General features: G+C 45.3%; 3 protein-coding genes across 10 annotated transcripts; 1 reads left to right on the top strand and 2 right to left on the bottom strand.

Annotated features, from left to right (window-relative positions):
- Positions 1 to 2,013: 2,013 nt before the first annotated feature.
- Positions 2,014 to 7,314, bottom strand: cep76 (centrosomal protein 76). Of its 3 annotated transcripts, none has more exons than XM_057044205.1 (13): positions 7,072 to 7,314; positions 6,519 to 6,674; positions 6,348 to 6,432; positions 6,037 to 6,261; positions 5,778 to 5,960; positions 5,376 to 5,473; positions 5,094 to 5,222; positions 4,797 to 4,985; positions 3,704 to 3,870; positions 3,467 to 3,626; positions 2,942 to 3,115; positions 2,616 to 2,833; positions 2,014 to 2,547 (listed from the first exon to the last, which is right to left on the bottom strand). In XM_057044205.1, the coding sequence occupies exons 1-13, from the start codon at positions 7,132 to 7,134 to the stop codon at positions 2,409 to 2,411; spliced, it is 1,986 nt and encodes a 661-aa protein (XP_056900185.1). In that variant the 5' UTR covers positions 7,135 to 7,314; the 3' UTR covers positions 2,014 to 2,408. The 3 variants fall into 3 exon arrangements, with proteins under 3 accessions (XP_056900185.1, XP_056900187.1, XP_056900186.1); XM_057044207.1 differs by lacking the exon at positions 7,072 to 7,314 and having other exon boundaries at positions 6,037 to 6,121; positions 6,214 to 6,261; XM_057044206.1 differs by lacking the exon at positions 7,072 to 7,314 and having other exon boundaries at positions 6,037 to 6,277.
- Positions 7,315 to 7,945: 631 nt separating this feature from the next.
- Positions 7,946 to 13,781, bottom strand: ptpn2a (protein tyrosine phosphatase non-receptor type 2a). 4 transcript variants are annotated; one of them, XR_008952247.1, is made up of 10 exons: positions 13,540 to 13,779; positions 12,247 to 12,337; positions 12,056 to 12,156; positions 11,867 to 11,965; positions 11,629 to 11,766; positions 11,132 to 11,341; positions 10,277 to 10,441; positions 10,066 to 10,124; positions 9,680 to 9,879; positions 9,383 to 9,541 (listed from the first exon to the last, which is right to left on the bottom strand). XR_008952247.1 is itself a non-coding variant. In XM_057044211.1 (9 exons), exons 1-9 carry the CDS (start codon positions 13,594 to 13,596, stop codon positions 9,352 to 9,354), a joined length of 1,251 nt encoding a protein of 416 aa, XP_056900191.1. In that variant the 5' UTR covers positions 13,597 to 13,781; the 3' UTR covers positions 7,946 to 9,351. The 4 variants fall into 4 exon arrangements, 3 of the variants coding, with proteins under 3 accessions (XP_056900191.1, XP_056900190.1, XP_056900193.1); XM_057044211.1 differs by lacking the exon at positions 10,066 to 10,124 and having other exon boundaries at positions 7,946 to 9,541; positions 13,540 to 13,781; XM_057044210.1 differs by lacking the exon at positions 10,066 to 10,124 and having other exon boundaries at positions 7,946 to 9,541; positions 9,680 to 9,876.
- A 564-nt stretch (positions 13,782 to 14,345) lies between these two features.
- seh1l (SEH1-like (S. cerevisiae)) lies at positions 14,346 to 19,048 on the top strand. Of its 3 annotated transcripts, XR_008952246.1 has the most exons (10): positions 14,348 to 14,566; positions 14,905 to 14,955; positions 15,152 to 15,298; positions 15,441 to 15,652; positions 15,810 to 15,908; positions 15,985 to 16,125; positions 16,345 to 16,499; positions 16,618 to 16,771; positions 18,229 to 18,387; positions 18,623 to 18,734. XR_008952246.1 is itself a non-coding variant. In XM_057044208.1 (9 exons), the coding sequence occupies exons 1-9, from the start codon at positions 14,456 to 14,458 to the stop codon at positions 18,867 to 18,869; spliced, it is 1,317 nt and encodes a 438-aa protein (XP_056900188.1). In that variant the 5' UTR covers positions 14,346 to 14,455; the 3' UTR covers positions 18,870 to 19,048. The 3 variants fall into 3 exon arrangements, 2 of the variants coding, with proteins under 2 accessions (XP_056900188.1, XP_056900189.1); XM_057044208.1 differs by lacking the exon at positions 18,229 to 18,387 and having other exon boundaries at positions 14,346 to 14,566; positions 18,623 to 19,048; XM_057044209.1 differs by lacking the exon at positions 18,623 to 18,734 and having other exon boundaries at positions 18,229 to 18,613.
- Positions 19,049 to 19,257: the final 209 nt, after the last annotated feature.

Here is a 19,257-nt window from a genome sequence, read left to right on the forward strand (position 1 = left end):
TAATGGTTAAAATACGGTAATTAGTTGATACATCAGCGTCTGTCAGCAGATATATTAGCACAATAGAAAGACACCACTGATAAGGAGATGCGCCATTAGTCTTCTCATTTACTTGACAAACTCTACAGAGCCTAAGGCCCATACATTCATTTAGGTTCATCCACTGACAACAAAATAATGAGGCGGCTCTGCAGCGACCAGACAGACCCTGATAACTCTCTTCCTGCTGCAACCGGAGGAAACGGAGGTGTGAAGAGAGGGTTCTGGGATAAAAAGGTAGTGATAGCGCATGTTTGCTTCATCTGGATTTGTTTATTCCAGCATCCTGCAAACAGGGATAAATGATATCATCTGCATGCTAGCAGGATATCAAGCCGATCTAAAAACCTGATCACGCTCATTATCTGGACAGATAAGGGACGAATTCTCTCTGCCATCTCCATATTGTCTTCACAGTCGCAGCCTTTGTTCCATGTTGTTCTGCAAACGAATGCAGCAAAGTCCAACGCAGAAACATTTTCTATCAAAGTTGAGCCAAGAGACTCAAATAAAACACTTAACATTTAGGAACAAATGCTGGCTGCCAGCCATAATAAATACCAGCATAATGTGCTAAAAATGATGGGGAGCGCCAACGTATTTGTCCCAATCAACGCCATCGCACCAACTGATGATGCGGTTATTGACAATACTCATCAGCTGCAGGTGAAGCGCCTGCAGACAGAGAACAGTCATTAGCAGCCTGTGCTGCTGCTGCGAAGGAAAAGGATTCAATGTGTGTGTGTGGGGGAAACAAAGAATATTGATGGAAACACCAGATCCAAACGCAGGTTTGGTCATTTCAGTCATCAACAATCAGCACGGCAGTAATAATAAAGTCATCGATTTGCTTGATAAAGAATCATCCTCTTCACGTTCAGGTGCGAATGAAGGTGACGCCAACACACGTGCTGCCTCTTTTTACACAAATATTTAATGTGAGAATCTCACCTGGATGCAAACACCGTCGGCAGCATTGCAGAGGTGGAAGGTGCGACTGTTTCCGCCGGATCCTTCTTCCCTTTCCTCTCTTCCAGTTTCACACAGCCCCCGCCCTTCACACCCCTCCCACAGGACCTATTAGTCCATTACACCCGAGCGCTGCTGTTTAATATGAGCTGAAAACATACCTGGGTTTCCAGCATCACACACTTCCTGTTGTGCACGCTCTTCCTGTGCAACACAGCGGTGTGCATGCGTGTGACATTCAGGGGGAAAAAAGAGAAATTATTCATTAGTTGCTTCCTTCTGCCTCCCTCCAGATCCCCTTGCTCAACAACTTGGGGGCAAATGCAGAATTGCAAATTAGCTCCCAGGAAAATTAATTGGCTGCTTTCGCAGTTGAAGGTTGTCAAAGTTTGGGCTGTTGTGTCAAAACTCCAGACAGCACTGAGCAGTACAGCAGGAAAAGAGATTAATGCAAACAGCTCTACAAACGGGAAACAAAAAAAATCACATCGATTATCACAGCCACTCAAACATGGCCGACTTTTGCCTGGTCCTGCTCAAGGTTTCTTCCTGTTAAAGGGGAGTTTTTCCTTGCCACAGTTGCTTGTTGGGGGTCAGGCCCTGGGATTCTGGAAAGCACCTAGAAACTATTTTGTTGTAACAGACACTATAAACAAAGGTTGATTGATTTGACTAACCTCATAATGGGTTATTTAACTCCCAAACTTTTATCTCAGCAGTTCCAGATTAGAATAACTGTGATGCACTCAGGGATGCGCTGTGCAGAAAGAACCAAAGAGAATTAATCTGAATTAATTAAACTGCCCCTGCAGCCAATATTTGTCCTAACGCACCATCTAGCGGTGAGACGAGGTACTACTCCAGCCCGCCACAGGGTTTTCGTTTTCATTCGTTTTAACCAAATATAAACTCTTTAATAAGAGACATCCTAAGCATAGGATTTAAGCTCCAGACCATTTATGATGGGACAACTTCGAGAACAAGAAGCAAGCAGATAGCAAGAAGCATGTTAAACAAAGTTCTATTTATTTACAAAAATAGATACATGAATACAGCAGATACTGCCTGTACACAATAAACTTGTAAAGCTTTAAAAAATAACAAAACATTGTGAGAGTGGAGGCAGTCACTCCAGACCTGTCTGTCTGTGCATGTGTATGTTAGGTTCACACCCAGAGGAGTATTTCACCATTGGCTTATGCCTGACATCTCTCCAGACTAACCAATCAGGACAGAGAAGTATGTTTAAATAGTAAAATTTAAAAGGCTAAAACTTCTGTAAAAGGTTGAAAAAAAAAAAAAAAACATTTCGGATGATTTCACAGCAAAACAGATAAGAGATCACGAGGGTCTAAAATCATCTGAGGTCAACGTGCAGCAGAAGCTGGGAGGGTTCTGGTTCAGAGAACAGAGCGGTATTTACAGGCAAACATGAGCCACACGGCACAGGCATTCTCAGGGTAGACAAACACCCGAACACGGACCGCCAGCCTCACGCTGTCGCCACGACAACACACGATTTCCTCACAAATGGGATACCTGAGCGAGAAGACAGAGAAGATGATGTCACATGTCAGACCGACATGTCCACCGCACGATCGGCTCACCTCAGACAGCTGGCGAAGGCTCTGCGGGCGTTGAGGTGGAGGAGTTGGGTGGGGTAGCCCTTGAAGGTGTGACCATCCGGCACGGCTCTCCTCACGGCGTCCTGGAATTCCTCGTTGCCGCAGGAAACGCCGGTGCATCGCTCCAGCTCGTAGGCCCACAGCGCAGAAGACAATAGGTAGGACAGGTTGTCGTCCCACACGGTTGCCATCTTCAGGTCCTGGAGGAGAGCGGCAGAGTTCAAGGTGTAGGCCCAAGGACCGTTGGAACCTTGCTTTCAAAACCTTTCACGGATTTAGCCTTGAGAGCTGCTCAGGGTTCGTCCTACCTTCCTGTGTTCAGACACCAGGAAGCGCATCTCCAGCTCCAGCTGGTTGCTGACGGCAGCAGGATCCAGAGAGGGGGCGCAGAGCGGGGGCACGGGGGGCAGAGAGCTGGTGGCCCCGGGGGCACACACAGACTTCAGAGCCTCCTCGCTCATCGCTTTCCACCGAGATGGATTCTGCGGGGAAGCAGGGAAACAGGCCTCTCAGGGTTTGCTGCCTTGCTCTGAGCCAACATGGCAGAGGTTACTCATGATGATGATGATGGCCGCTTTTCTAAAGTCCAAAACTGGCCGCTTTCCAAGCTGGAAGCCCGTAGCGCCGATTTAAAACCCTTCTGCCCATTAGATGAGACCGACTCAGATTTAATATGCAGCAGAATTTTCATAGTGAAATTAATCAAAGTAAAAACCCTCCAGTCAAACAAATGTGTTCGGTGGCACAATGTCAACACTAAGATGACGTAATAACACACAAAACAATGAGTCGTGACAGAAATATTCTTCTCAGTACATTAAACATCACAGTACCTGGAAGTCAAAGATGCACACGTTCACAGCATCGGACGGCTGGCAGTTGGCCAGGAAGGTCACGTGGTTGAAGACGCAGCCCACCGTCCTGTAAGGGGACGAGGGTTTGGGCTGGGGGGCCAGGGGCGGAGCATCTGGGTCTATGGCTCTGTGCAGGTATCTGAGCAAACCGGCAGTAACCAGCGTTATTACGCTGTATTATGGCACAGATAAAAGCTGAGACGTAACAAAACGAACCTTTGCGCCGTCAAACTTTCCCAGAAGGTTATGCTGCCATCACAGCCACGGGTAAGGACCCAGGCGTGAGGCGCTGCCTTGGCGTTCGTGCCCACGCACACGTAGGCGTCCAGGCCAAAGCCCAGCAGGAGGCTGCACAGCAGGGTGGCGTGATCCTCACAGTCGCCCTGCAGACACTGACTGTCAGCTGCTGTGCGGGCTCATATTTATTACTTTCAGATCAGGGACTGATTTGTTCTCCCCTCACATGAACCTGCACACGAGCAGTCTAACACTGATGAGGTCACATGACCTTTCTAATAGTGCATTATTGCTTAAAGAGGTGAACACGGCACCATCGGAGGTGAGGGCTTGTGTGTGCCTGGTTGGATTTTCTCACACTGACAAGCAAACAGGCTGGTGCTGCTTCTGTGTATCATCCAACACTTTCAGAAGTTTTTAAATCAGACGCACAATAAAATTCTGTCATCAAAAGCAGGCGCAGATTAAGTAACTTCCTTTTCACTTGTATGGTTGTTTTTCCCTGGTCTGAAACTGCGCTGTGGCTGCATGCTGGCTGCGGCTTCAGGCCAGTCACAATGATAGATGTTCACCACAAGTGCTAATATGGACGGCAGCACTGGAAGCGGTTGGAGACTGATGAGACTAAATTAATTTTCCCTGGAATGAAACTCATAAATCATGACTGACAAGGGCCACTTTGCGAGAGTTGCCGTTGTGTCTGTCTTGCCAGCCGCCGTCGGAGGCGAGGCGGAGAAGATTTATCCTGCGGTGGTTCGGGAAATGCCCGCTATCTATCTGAGAGAGGAGAATGCGCCGATCAGTTAGCCCGGCACGCCGAAACAACACATCTGTCACGTTCAGGGCAGCCATGAACGGAAATGCAGCAGCAGTTACATATGGGGGAAATCTGACCAATAATAACTGATTACTTTGAAGCATTTAGTTTAGTTTATGCTTAAGTCAAAAAGAACTGATAACCGATTTGAAAATAGTTCCAGTGGTAAAAATGAAAGCCCCGCGCTACATGTTTTGAGTGTAGTAGCTTCTTACTGATACCATCCATTCTTCCACCACCAGGACTCGTGTCTACCTTCTGTCTACACAGGAAAGCCATCAATGTGCACCACTGCTCCTGTTTGCTTCCTCCTCCCACCACCGGAGCTCGCTGGTAGGCAAGAAGGCTGACGAAGCGCGCCGCGTGTCGAGGGCTCTCCAGCAACCGGCCTGCCCGGAGGACACGCACGTAAGAACACACCGGCCGGTTGACGCCGTTCTCATCCTGTGGACACAGACTGCGGTAGTGAGACAGCTCCACGGAGGTACAGGCAGGAGTCTGAGTGTTGTTTAAGTTTCTGTTGGCTCCAGCACCACCCAGATGCCCACAAACCTGTGCAAATATCTTCACCATTTTAGACTGGTGTGACGGACGAATCTCGAGAAATTCTCTCCACCACTGTTTGGCATAAACCAGGAAGAGCCTTTCCTTCTCGGCTGTCCTCTGCCTCTCCAGCGCTTGCTGGATGAGAAACAAAAAGTGATGTTTCTTTCACAATGATGCCCTTTTGACCAACTCAGATCCTCATAACCTTCAGTGGTGGTTCACTGAGCTGACAGTGGCGTTTTATTCAGCATGAATAAACAGAGGATGACGCGACCCCAGTGTTCTGACCTGTGTGCTGATGACATCAGCGCTCAGAGGCTCTGTGAGAGGAGGGTACAGTTCCAGACTGACAGTCAGAACACCAGCTGGGACTTTACATTCACTTCCTGGCGACACAAACCCACACACAACTTAAAAATGACTTTTGGAAACATTTCTCTGCCATGTGGTTCATCCACCACTGGTGCGCTGCTGATATACTCCAGCATTGCTTCTCCGCCACTAATCACAAGACCCAGAACAAGGCAGGAAAATTTTAACCAAATGTGCATCACAACATAAACCCTCCCTGTCCGTCATCGATGAACAACATTTTTAAGACTTTGAGATGTGTCGCAGAATCAAAAACAGCTGCGGTTGAGGACGCATTAACATGCTCGCACTCACTGCAGTAGAATCACTCTTCCTCACCGACTCCCAACAGCTCCACAGCAAAGCATGTCTTCCCAGCTGGTGAGGTGAGGACCGTCCTCCAGTCCAGGAAGTAGGACGACACCAGCGTCGTCTCATTGGAGGTGTCTGTTCTGATCAGCACCAAGTGAACTGGGTCACACATGGACAGCATGGTGGTTGTGTCTGCCATTTTACCTCCCTCTGAAACAGTAAAATGCAAAACACTTAATATACCGCAGGACCTTCAGTGACACTGTGAGTGCTACCTTTCGTTCACCTGAACCATCTCTGTGAATGTTTAATATGAAGCCCTCTTTCAGGTCAGGTTCACAGGCACAAGGCACCGGTTTTGAGCGAAATCTCTGGTTACGAAAATGCAGATAGAGCGTAAATGTGGAACAGACTTGACCAGGTAAAGGCTCTGGCTCCTGGAGATGTTCCAGAAAGGCCTTACCACCAAGGACTTGAAGATACAGATACCGTCTGGATGGGTCAACATTAGCTGAGAAAATAGAGAACTTTACTTAAAACTAAATAAGAATTTATCTTAGTAAAGGAAATATTTCCTTATTTGAGTTGATGGCTTACTTTTGTCCATATTATTGACATCCTTGTCAACAAAATGAGATGTTTGCTTTGGTGGAGCTCTTGTTTTGATCTCTGTGGGGACGTCCTATCAAAGCAGAATATTCATGGATAATGAAAACACTTTTTTGTTCACACCAAGTAGATATTGGAAATCTTGACACTGCCGTCTACCTGGGTGAAGTGAAGATCCTTCATCACGTCGTCTATGATTCCCCTCCGCTGCAACGCATTGATGAAATCCACCCTGGACGGAGGCGGCTGCGCTGGATCCTGGCCGTCCCTGGCAGTTTCAGCCAGCACCTCTCTGATCTTCCCGTGGATGTCAATCTGACAAGCAGCAAAGACAGAAAACATCTGCCTTCAATTCAAAACAACAAACAAAAAACACCTATCTAAAGAGAACATCACATCATCGTTCATGGGGTTAAAAAAAAAACCTTAATCATTTGTTTTGAATATTTCTGTTCATGTAACATTACAATAGAATATCAGTTGGAGACGTGGGGGTGTACTAAATAGAAACATATAATAGAATAATAAATTCTCTTACTACATAACACCATGAGAACAGGTCACTATTACTTGGTGAAAACTTTAATTCGGCTTCTCTCTGGCACGTATTAATATTTTATTTGAAGACAAGTTACATCATACAAATACACATTTAAACATTATGGAATACACCAGCGGAGCGTAGATAAAGCGGGTAGCATTTTCTGCTTACCTTAAGAAGATGATTGTGAATTGTCTGTTTGAGCTCCGAAACTTTCTCTGGCGGCAGAGACATTTTAGTAGATGACTGCCTGGTATGTTAAATGCAGTAACTAGATTACAGCGTCCGCACACCTTAACCGCGAACGCAACAACTCAACGGCGATCAATAACAGCTTGTTCCTCTGTTCCTGACATATCCGCCAACCGCGCGCACATTCGACCAACGGCGGCAATGGGGACGCAGTGCATGCCAGTCCTAAATGTGATGCGAGGGGTAAATCGTTACTGTCTTTGGTCTACTAAAAATCTTATATTGTTGTAAAGATTGTCGTATACAAAATTTGACGCATAAGTTGTGTTTTTTTCTATGTGTTCAATCAAGGTATTATATTCAGGCGATTGCCTGGTGTTTACCTCCATACGTCACTATATGCGACGACAAGTAAAGGACCCTTAGTAGTAGTTCGGATTCTATTTTTACACCCCTCCTCCCCCCGCATGTAATTAGTTTACCTTCAATAAAATAAAAAATTATATTAAATAGTTAAGTGTTCTATTTTGATTTACAAATAATTCTGCTTAGAAATATTCTTTCTTTGGGTAGACTTGTAGGTCTGAACAAACATTTTCATTATCTGCACGCGCCATCTTCATCCCACAGACAGGAGAAAATGAAATTACTACAGCAGTCAATATGAGCAGGCTCTCTTCTTGAAATATTGAATCCATTCCTGGAATCCAGAGCACGGGGCCTTCAGTATGACTACATTGATTTACTTCACGTCAGAATAAAATTATGCCAAGAACAAACCACCGCAGTGCAGGGAGATAAAAAACCCACTCAGTGCTTTAGAAGCAAATGCTAAAGAAAAACACAGGCTTCATTTAGTATCAAAAAAGATTAATTTTATTTGAATGTGTATCTTGTTTTCTTAACTATTCAGCTGCATCTCAGCTGTTTGCAGAACTCACCTGACGCCTTGTGTGAAAAACAGAAATAAGTGGAATGGTCAAACCTTTTCATTTGGTGGCGAAATAATAACTGAGCAAATGAACAAGTCGTGTTAAACAGTAGTAATAAGGAAACCAAAAAACGATCCACTCAAACATTTGGCATTCAATCCAACGGATATATGTTCACTGTGTGACACCTCTGGCTACAAAGCAAACATTACGTTGGACAAATGGCTCAACTAAACCTTTATCGTAGGAAATCTTGGAGCACTCACTGTTCACAGGAATTAATTTAAAGGCACATTAAAAGTTCTTACAACCTCCAAACTTGACTTTAATGCAAGGTGCTCAGCTCTAATAGATTGCACAATTTAAGCTATAGATTGGTCCCAATCCAGTGATAATACAGGTGGAAATGAAGAGGTCTCGCAGACTATTGCAATGTGACTTCGGGTTCAGGTAAACAAATATTACATTCCATATAATGACATCAAATGTTAACGAATGGCTTGTCTGGCATTACCGATACAGACAGCTTTGCTTTGGTTTCCTCAAAAATATCAGTTGGACAACCTGAAGAGAGAGACACACAAACCCATCCAGTGGGTCAAAATACACCAAACTTAGCATCCAGAACTCTGCAGCTTGTTCTGTCCAATCAAAAACCTGTCAACAATCATGAACATATGACAGGAAACAGTTAACATCAGAGCTAAGATCGCAACATCTGCAAGGCCGCTCCCCATTTAAACGTCCAGTCGCACAAAAATATATATATGGCCTTTTGGGATGCCCTGCAGAATGTGAACGGAAGAACAAAGGACATTCTGGAAAACCTGTAATGCATGCGTGAAATAAAAATTTCAAAACAAATAATCAAAGGAATGCTGTGGCTGAGAAATGCCAGTCTCCTTCCAACGAGGGACAGTCCGCACAAGTCAGTCTGAATAAGTGTCCGCCAACGAGCACACACGTGAAAATTACAAAGAAAAGAATCAAAAACTAACCTAACTCACTTTTTTCTTTTGTTTTTTTTTTTTGCTTTGTACTGCACCTTTAGTAAGATTTTTCAAAGCATTTAGCTATGATACAGTACAATCATCAATAGCAACCAGGAGGAAAGAAAATTAAATCATCGTGCTGGCACCGAGATCCTGAGATGTTACTATCTTTGTTAAGATCTTATACAGAAAATATACACAAACACTGGATCTAGCGCTCCCACATTTTGACCTTAAGAAATAAATATGCACATATAAGCTAATTCTAATTAAAGAAGTACCTAATTTCAGGTACTGGTGCAAAATAGGAGTCAGTTTAGTTGGCCCAGTGGGCTTCACTGGGAGTACATCCAGCACACCAACAGGCCCATGGCCAGAGCTGCCCCGGCGCCGATGTTCAGCAGAATGGGTCTCCAGTACAACCACTTCTCTCGTTTTCTCTCCGAGTCGCTCAGTCTCTGTTTCATCTGGTGGATCTTCTGTGAAGTGCTGGCGATCCTCTCCTCACGGTGTCGCTTTCTCACGCTGAAACGAGAGTCAACGCGGTGAATACCAACAGTCCCCGGTACCAAACACCTTCGGGATTAATAAACTATGACTATCACTTCCCTGCAAACACGGAAGCAGGGAAGTGAGCATTATCTTCTGCTAGCTGACACTTACTTCCCAGAGTTCTCTGCGACACTGTCGTCCTGACTTGCTGGCTCTCCTTCCTGCGGCTGGTCCCCAGAGGTGCTCTGAGGCTCCTGGTGGGGGCACGGTTGACCGTTGGGCCTCTCGTCCCTCAGGTGAGGTCTGGGTGGGGGTGGTGGAGGACGATGAGGTTCCACTGGCTCTTTGGGCACTGTTTCCTGTGTGATCTGCTAATGGAGTCAAATGTAAAAGTGAATTGTTTTTTCCCCCCTTTCACACTGTATTAACCATTATACACAAAATTGGAATTTATTTTTGGTAAATAAACTGTAAAACATTGTTGAAGTGTGGCCAGTGTCAGATTTTAATGCTGCAGTGTGGTAAAACCATAAATCATTCCAGCCTGACAGCTTTACCTGCCCTTGTTGTTCAATTTCAACCTTTAGTAAACTTGGTTTCAGCCCATAAAGTCGATCTGTTGACAATAGACGGCACAATGGGCTCATTGTAGAGAGGCCTGTCTCACTGGCCTGGGCCCTGGGGCTTATTTGTGAGGTGAAATTTGTACCACCAGCCTGAACAAAACACTTTTTTTTCTCCAAACAAGTGTGGTCTTGAAACATCTACCTGTGCCTCAGCGTTGTCTGCCAGAATGAGCCTCGCTCCTTCGATGACGGCCATGTAGGAGAAGCGCAGCTGGTCGGGAGTTTGGATCAGGCCCATTCGGAATTCCCTCATGTCTAGGAGAACTTTCTGTATGTCCACTGATGATGGGTTCTTCCTCCTGGACATCTAAATTCAAAACAATGATCTATATGATTTTGAAGTTCAATGCTGAAGACTAATGATTTGTCCAGTGAGTCAAGCAGAGAGTTCAGTCTAAACAGCAGCAACAGCAGGACTCCACCCGCAGCTTTCAGAAAATTCCCTTTTTCCCTCTTTTCTGAAAAGATCCTGCCTGTTGCAAACTATTGAGAGTTCTAAAGATTTCTGAGAACTGTTCGAAACCCTGGCCTGATCTTCAATTCAAAATTCAAGCATTTGATTTGTTTCATGCCCAATCACACAGTGGACAATGTGCATTAAACTTTGCTCCTGCTCAGCATATGTGAACATTCAGATGAATAAATAAACAAATAAATAAAATCATTCTGCCAGTACATCAAGCTTCAACTCCCCACACACAGTAAGTTCAGTCCCAACAGCCTGCTAAAGGCTGAGATCTTTTTGGAGGCAGAAGTGATTTGTTTAAAAGGAGAAAAAGGGACTGAAATTCCTTATACAATCCATAAAACACCCCAACATGCCACAACCGCTCCCTGCAGATCTGTTGCACCAAAAATAAAGCCATCCTCTCAACTTCCTGTCTTGCTACAACTTGAATCTCTTGTGTAATAAGACTTTGTTTTCAATATAATTATTGGCAGCTCCTCTCTTTAACAGTAACTCCATCTGGTTGCCCCCAATCACCACCACACCTACCAGGACCAGGCAGGTGTCAACCAAGGCGAAGGTTCCTGAGCGCCCTATCCCAGCGCTGCAGTGCACCACCGAGGGACCATGGTCTGGGCCCAAAGAACCAGACTCCCGGACCTTGAAGAGGAATTTAAGGAAGGAGGCGGGAGATTCCGGGACACCAAAGTCCGGCCATGTGGTGTAGTGAAAATGGAAGATCTTCCTGGTTTCGCTCGTCTATTAAAAAACAAAACATAATACCGGAACCTTGACTGGAGAAACTGGGCAGACTGAACTGAAATCACAGATGTGGCGATTAATGTAGCTCCAACCATTCAAGACAAGACGGGACACGTTCAGACAGTCGGTCGTGGAGGTTAGAGTAATTAATGCAGGCTGGAGGAATTGAAGGAATTCATCTCCAACAGGTTTAATTACACTAAAGCTATGTTACTTTTGAAGTGTTACCTCTTCACTTGGTATGTGGAGGAAAAAAAGACAGAGCTGTCAGCCCCCATTCTCACCGCTGTGTTCTGCAGTTGAAGAACTCGAATGGTGTAATAGGATCGGTCCTCCTCCGACAGCAGCCTGACGACGAAGCCCGTGTCTGTGAAGGACATCTGTAGCTCCTCTGAGGTGGGCCAGTACTGTGCACACTTTTCCTGTTGAAGACGGAAGAATAATGACAGCAACAATAACAGTTTATGCCACCGTCTGCCTCAGCATCACCAATTCCCGTCTCCGGTGCGAACGTGTACTCACTGATCCCTTTTCAATCACTCTGTTGAGCATGATAACAGCTTTGGAACACTGTTCCCAAATCATCAGCCAGAAATGGCCACAGGTGTTCCTCAGAGGGCCCTGAAGAACAATGTTTAGAAAGAAACAGGAGACTTTCACCACTTCTGCGTGTTCTTGTGCACACCACATCAGTCACAGTCATGCACCCACCTGAGAAAGAATGTAAGCTCTTTGGGCTTCTTCCACCGCCACTAAACTTGCATTGATGTAGTCGTTTTCTGAGTTTTCAAGTTTGACCCGACTGTGATCATCTGATGGGGGACCACAGAACAATCACTCACAAATCTCATCCGAACAAGAGGCAATTTCAGCCCAATAATCTCCTCTGCATTGAGACTCACAGGGGCTGACATCTCTGTAGCGGTTCAGATTCCGATTCAGGGGAAGTTTCGCCACTCTGTAAGGGTATTCGCTGGCTTGGTTGCGGATCTCCTTTTATAGAAAATAAGAAAATGTGCAAGAGTATTGTTAATATTGATCAAACTGACAAATGCAGACATGGCATAACCCTGATTAACATAAGTAGCATCACACAATGTGTGTTAGAGTAACATTAAAAATCAGAGTATGCACGCTGTTCTGTTCTTTTTAAAAATCATTTCTCAAAGTACAGAGAATTAAGGATTCTAATTTTTGATCAGAGGTGTAAAGTTCCATTCAACTGGCTTTATATCCTCTCTGAATCTGTATTAATATCCTGATCTTTAGGTCTCGCCATGAATTTCCAGTTTCATTAGAATGCGCAAACTCTTTCTTCCTAGGTGAAATGTGCAAGTTTGGGTTTGCTGGGTTCATATGGCCGGCAGCCTTAAATCTATTTCAACTTTTGCAAATATTTCGTAGGTGCTCAATAAAACATGAGCCTTGATTGTGCTTGATAAATACAACGATATTAATAAAGCCCTTATTTCGCTAAACAAACATGCGGACAGCGATTCCCACAGTGCCAAAAATCAGCTGATCCAAAATGATTTTAGATCTTTAAAGAACAAACACAGCTTCAGTGGTGCAAATGAACCAAGTTTCCACATGAACTCTGCGATAACAATCATTTGTAATGACGTCGTGTAATTACAGACAATAATAACCCCGCTGGGACTTCCAACAGACGCAAACCATTTACAGGTATGGCACCTACCACCAAACCTAGAAATCCAAATTTAATATTACACGGAGGGCCAGACAGGTAATCAGCACGTTAAAGTATTCGCATCCGTATTTATATAGGCGATATAGGGGATATCGAAAGCGCCGTGCTGGGCAGCTGCTGGTAAAGCGCATGTGTTTTTCTCCAGAAGTACCAACGAGTTCTCAGAAACGGCAACTGACGTCTGTTAGCGTCAGACAGCTTAGCTAGCTTCCGAACGCCGCCGCTGCACGTTGTTCTAGCTACGGAAGTCGGCCGCTACAACCGGCGAGAATGAACAATGTCGTCGCTGCGCGAACGGCGCCCCGGCGGGGTCCGCTTCCAACAACGCAACGGGCCGCGGCGCAAAACGCCCGAAAATGTGAAACTGCGGTGGAAACGTGTGCGGCGGGCGAACTGTGAAGGCAGCTAGGTCGCTAGCTAGCTAGCCCAGAAAGCGAGCAGCCGATCGTCATAGAAACACGAGAGGCCCGGGGTCCCGACTCACATTGTAAAGGTTTTGCCATTTCCCGGAAGAATCTATCTCTTCAAATTCTCGCTCCATGTTGACGCGCTCAGCGTCCCCAGACACTTGCAGGATGAGCCGCGGACTGTTCGAAGCGCCGTCCACCAACTTAGTCCTTTCTGAAAGCCATCTGAGCAGAAGTGCGGAACCCTGCGGGGAGTCGTTCTGCTGCTCCTGCACGCGCCGCACGCGCCGCACGCGCAGCCCCGTTGCCAGTTCGCGTGACGCAACAACGTGTTCCAGCCAGCAGGTTCCTCCCAGAGCCCCGGAGCATGTTTCACATTCACCACTAGACAGCACGTTTTAACGCTGTTTAGTTTGTTTTATAATGATCACAATAATTGAACGGTTTTTTTTAGATCAAGTACTTGAGCTGTCTTGAAATAACTTGAGAGGAATAAAATATTCTCCCGTCTTTATGGCCAGTTTCACTTGAAAATTTGTTGGATTTGCATTTTGAATCCTGTCGGAAACGTTTATTTCTTGCACTACTGCAACGACATTAGTGGAGTTGTACTTTATTCAACGCAATCGCCTTGTTAGTTTCCCAAATACTAAGAAAATGGACCTCCAACTCATCTATCTATCTATCTATCTATCTATCTATCTATCTCTATCTATCTATCTATCTATCTATCTATCTATCTACCTACCTATCTATCTATCTATCTATCTATCTATCTATCTATCTATCTATCTATCTCTCTCTCTCTCTCCTCTCTCTCTCTCTCTCTCTCTCTCTCTCTCCGTCTATATGCTGCTAAAAAGCGCCACCCGGCGGTCACCGCCAGGTAGCGCACCGACTCACAGCGAGGACCCGCCAAACACAAGTGAACACATGACGGGCCTGCTAGCTTACCCGTGTAACTAGTACTTCTGCTATTCTGTCGGGTCAGTCATGTTTGTGGCGCGTAGTATCGCAGCAGATCATAAAGATCTCATTCACGATGTTTCGTATGATTTTCACGGCCGGAGGATGGCGACCTGTTCCAGCGACCAAAGTGTCAAGGTAACGGCCGGTGAATCGACCTGGAGCCAGGGAGCTAATTTAGCATTAGCCACCGAATGTTGCTTGTCAAAATATGCAGTTTTACACCCTTTATCAAAATTCCTAATGGAGTCACTCGTTCTTATTTCATCTGCGGTGGGCAGATGAAAGTATTATAGAATTCCAAAACAGCGGCTAGATTCGATCTCTCAAGTGCTTTTTTGTCAATAAAACTAGCTAGTTTGTTTATGGGGCTGTAGCTTACAAGTCAGGTTGAGATGTAGATTTAGCCACCATAAACCATGCACAACAACACGAAAACACACTCTGAAAGTGTGCTGAACACTTGTTATTGACAGGTTTGGGACAAAAGTGAGAGCGGAGAGTGGCACTGCACTGCCAGCTGGAAGGTAAATCACCTGATGCTGCTTGATCCTATTTTAACCTGTACAGGCTTTCCTGGTAAAACAATTTATCTGCCAGTGTGCTTGCATAACGTAATTATACATTATATAACTTTTCCTATTTTTGCACGTCTTTTTTTTAACGTAGACATCCTATAATCTGCAGGGCTTGTCAATTTGAGCAAATCTCTTTTCTCTGCAGACACACAGCGGGTCAGTTTGGAGGGTGACCTGGGCTCATCCAGAATTTGGGCAGGTTCTGGCCTCCTGCTCCTTTGACAGGACAGCTGCTGTTTGGGAAGAAATTGTAGGAGAGTCCAACGACAAGCAGAGAGGACTGAGCCACTGGGTTTGTACTACTCTCATATCTGTACATGCACCTAAACTATCATTTGAGCCCCTACAATTGTCAATTTTGTAACTGAACACAGCTGGGAATGTGTATCAGTGGGTCATTTAGGCACAGTTTGACCCACAGCTTTCATTTTTAGATCAAGAGAACCACCCTGGTGGACAGCCGCACCTCAGTGACTGATGTGAAGTTTGCCCCCAAACACATGGGCCTGATGCTGGCCACCTGCTCTGCAGACGGAGTGGTGAGGATCTACGAGGCTCCGGATGTGATGAACCTGAGCCAGTGGTCTCTGCAGCATGAGATCTCCTGCAAGCTCAGCTGCAGCTGCATCTCTTGGAACCCTTCAAGGTGAGCCAATTTCCTTTAAATAATATTCATATTTCTAGGTTGTAGAGTCAAATTCATCATCGATGAGAAATGAATCCAACTAACAGGTAAATAAATTGATCAATGGTCTTAAAAGGGGCCTCAGTGTAACACTTCCTTCGCTCTTCCCACCATCCAGCTCTCGTGCACATCCGCCGATGTTTGCAGTGGGAAGTGACGACAGTAATGTAACGTACGGTGGGAAAGTACAGATCTATGAATACAATGAAAACACAAGGTAGGAGCTGCTCTGGAACTATACAATTTATTATAATCTTTTAGTTTGACGTGTTTGACATGTCCCTGTTTTAAAGGAAATATGCTAAAGCCGAGACACTGATGACAGTCACCGACGCCGTTCACGACATTGCCTTCGCTCCAAACCTCGGCAGGTCTTTCCACGTGCTTGCCATCGCCACTAAAGACGTCAGAATCTTTAAGCTCGTTCCAATGAGGTCAGGTTTAATTTTCTTTTCTGAAGGTCTTTTCACACTTGCACACCAGAGCAGTGACAACATGGCGGCTCCTTGCTCTGCTAACTGATCCAGAGTTGATACTGGCAGTGGCAGGATGAAATCTGGCAGCGCAGATTCATCTTGTGCGTGTGTGAACGAGGCGTCGGCAGAGTCCGCAGTATTTGGCTTGTGTGTTAATTACTGTGATCCGCCAAACAGGAAGGAGAGCACGTCTTCGGGACCCACCAAGTTTGAGTTGCAGATTGTGGCTCAGTTTGACAACCACAACTCTCAGGTGTGGCGCGTGAGCTGGAACATCACCAGCACGCTGCTGGCCTCTTCTGGGGACGACGGTTGCGTGCGCCTCTGGAAAGGTACAACTCTGTCATTAGCACGTGCAGAATGCTCACTAGTGAACTGCATCTTAAAAGCTGCTGGATAGGTTGTTGCCGACGCCGTTTCGGTGACATTGCCGCTTCTTTTCCTTCTCAGCCAACTACATGGACAACTGGAAGTGCACGGGCATCCTGAAGGGCGACGGCAGCCCGCTCACAGGCTCGTCGGGTCAGCCCACGGCCATGAGCACCATCGTGGGCTCCTCCGTTCACACCTCTCAGAACGCCCTGAACGGCATGTCAGCAGGAAGGTAGGTGGTGTGGTGCATCCGTGCGGCACTCACCCACCCCCTAAAACCGAGCCGGTCAGAACTGACAACCTAACCACGCCTCGCACTGACTCGGACCGCTGCTGCTCACTGACCAACTACCTGGACCCCACAGTGTCCAAACGCTGCACTCGTGCAAAGAGCTTGGCTCCCGGCACCCAGGGTATCGGCACCAGGCCCGCGGAGCTGGCTGTGTGCTGCTGCTTTTCCAAACAACATGAATGATACCTCCTGTTTGTACCGATGTGTGCTGTAGTTGCCAGTGGTCCCACTTTACATTGTCAGTGTGAGAGAAAAAAAAACATTTTGGTATATAAAGTAATGATAATAAACTTGTTTTTGTATAAATCCAATATGTGATTGTTATTTCAAAGGCGGCAGCCGTTGCGCGCCTACGATCGGAGCTGTTTCTGATGTTAACGTGAACAAATCAGATGAACTGCTACATCTTGAGGGACGGTGGTTTGAGGTTTGATTAATTTTATATGCAGCAATCACATCAAATCCAAAATGTCAGGTTAGAGTGGTGCCAAACTCTTTGCTGAGAAGGACAAATGGTTATCAAGCAAACGCAGTAACGTGGCTGCGGAGAGCCCAGACTTTATTCATGTGAACACAGCTGAGGTGGTAACGGATATAAACTGAGCCTAACCTCTAACACAGTGTTTCAGCAGCCAATACCTCGGTTCACTCAGTCTTGTGTGTAATTCCAGTGGCTAATGTTGGATTTTTGGCAGTGTGGCACTATTCTTAATTAAACACATTCAGCATATCAGAAATCTAATAAACTGTTAAGTGGATTCAATTTTTAATAAATATTAACTTTTTTTCTAGTAAGATTTCTGGTTTGAGCTAGTTAGACCCAAATTAGCTTTTTTTTTTTTTCCTTTTCATGTTTTCCTATCAGATATTGGATTTGATATATAAAAACGTTTTGGGATCTTGTCAGCACAGGTTTGATAACTTGCCGTAAATGTTGGTTTATTTCACATGCGGAATAAATGAGTAAAAAATACCCTTTTTATTCAGTTATTTTTATATTTAGCTTCGATTCTGCTGTACATGCCTTTTTACCGCTGATGTTCTGCGTACTGAGGATGTGATTGTATCAGTGTTCCAGCAGTTTCCATAACAACTATATTTTAATGGGGGTTCTAAGATATTGCAGAACGCATTGCTGGGTTTTCCTATCAGCTTTATTTATAACAGACATAACAGAGAAATATACAAGCCCGATTTAATCGTACATTCTGTTGAGTGTTTTGCAGGTCATGACCTCTGTAGCACCTTTTACATGACTGCTCCAGGGCTGAATTCTTACCATTATTTTCAATGCTTACTAAGTTTACACCGCATAGAAAATATCTTGCACTCCACATCCTCGTTGAATGTTGTTTTGTTAATAAATAATGCACTTTTGTGCTGCTTGTTGCATGCAGGAATTGGAAGAGAGCTCCGTCTGTCCCTCCCCAGCGGCAGCTGACCTCTCCAAAGACATACCAACATCCTGCATATTACTAACGTCTCCTCTTCATCTGCCTGTTTGCGCTTTTCCGTTAATCCATTTGAAATGTGTGTTAGTCACCTACAAGCTCAGGGTGAGAGCTGTGTGCACATAAATTGCATGTTTGTTTTAAAATTTCACTCTGGATCAGGCATGTTTGTCTTCAGCTTATCTTCTGAAGTGACAGCTGGGCTTTGTCACCACTGTCTGCAGCCGCCATCTTTCTCTGTTTAATCGTTTTTTTTGTTTTTTTTTACTTTCTGTTATGTGTTTCCCTCGTATTCTATCGTCTCCTCCCCGTCTGTGTATCTGTCGTCCTGTTGATTCAGGTATTTCTTCCCACCTCTGGAGCCTCCAAGAGCGGGGACCATGTATGGTCACCTGCTGCCTCCTTCTTCGCTCATAGAGCACTGCGATGCTGAGCCAGCTCCACCTCCACAGCAGGCTCTGCCACACAGGCACTCATCTCGAGCCTTGCTGCCCCTGACGGAGGCTGAAGGCCAGCTACCTGGGGCGTTTCAGTTCAGAGGGACGTTGGATGCAAAAGGCCACAATGAGAGCAGCTGGAATGTGTGAAAGCTAATAAACACCTCTGACTGTTCTGCGAAGATAAACTACATCACTGCATGACACCTGTAAATCAGACCGATGGAGAATCTGTTCTGCTCTGGCGGGTGGCTGCAAAAACTTTTGTATTTAACTTGGTTACTCATGGAAGTTATTAAAAAAAATCTATTTTGATGGTTTCTTCTCCACACTGTTCATCCATCCCTGAATGATTCACTGTCATGTGAGGTGTTTTCAGTGGAAATGTCGTATTATTCATTGTCACATGTCTGCTATGAGTGCTATTTTTGTATAAGATCCAAGGGGATTATTTGAAATCTGGAAAACAGCACCGGAATACAACTGAAAATTTGGAGGTTTGACTCTATTCTCTCATCAAATTGGTGTTTTTATGCAA

Source organism: Takifugu flavidus, chromosome 10, assembly GCF_003711565.1.
Source record: "Takifugu flavidus isolate HTHZ2018 chromosome 10, ASM371156v2, whole genome shotgun sequence".
NCBI lineage: Eukaryota > Metazoa > Chordata > Actinopteri > Tetraodontiformes > Tetraodontidae > Takifugu > Takifugu flavidus.

Excerpts from the sequence above, each read along its gene's own strand:
- cep76 (XM_057044205.1), bottom strand. The coding sequence starts at position 7,134 with ATGTCTCTGCCGCCAGAGAAAGTTTCGGAGCTCAAACAGACAATTCAC. Across the intron at positions 3,871-4,796 it reads CTTTCCTGTGTAGACAGAAG|GGCGACTGTGAGGATCACGC; the intron begins GTAGACACGAGT and ends CAGTGTCTGCAG. Across the intron at positions 3,627-3,703 it reads GAAAGTTTGACGGCGCAAAG|ATACCTGCACAGAGCCATAG; the intron begins GTTCGTTTTGTT and ends CGGTTTGCTCAG.
- ptpn2a (XM_057044211.1), bottom strand. The coding sequence starts at position 13,596 with ATGGAGCGAGAATTTGAAGAGATAGATTCTTCCGGGAAATGGCAAAAC. Across the intron at positions 11,966-12,055 it reads GAGCTTACATTCTTTCTCAG|GGCCCTCTGAGGAACACCTG; the intron begins GTGGGTGCATGA and ends ATTGTTCTTCAG. Across the intron at positions 11,342-11,628 it reads TTCAACTGCAGAACACAGCG|ACGAGCGAAACCAGGAAGAT; the intron begins GTGAGAATGGGG and ends GTTTTTTAATAG.
- seh1l (XM_057044208.1), top strand. The coding sequence starts at position 14,456 with ATGTTTGTGGCGCGTAGTATCGCAGCAGATCATAAAGATCTCATTCAC. Across the intron at positions 16,500-16,617 it reads TTGCGTGCGCCTCTGGAAAG|CCAACTACATGGACAACTGG; the intron begins GTACAACTCTGT and ends TTTCCTTCTCAG. Across the intron at positions 16,772-18,622 it reads AACGGCATGTCAGCAGGAAG|GTATTTCTTCCCACCTCTGG; the intron begins GTAGGTGGTGTG and ends CTGTTGATTCAG.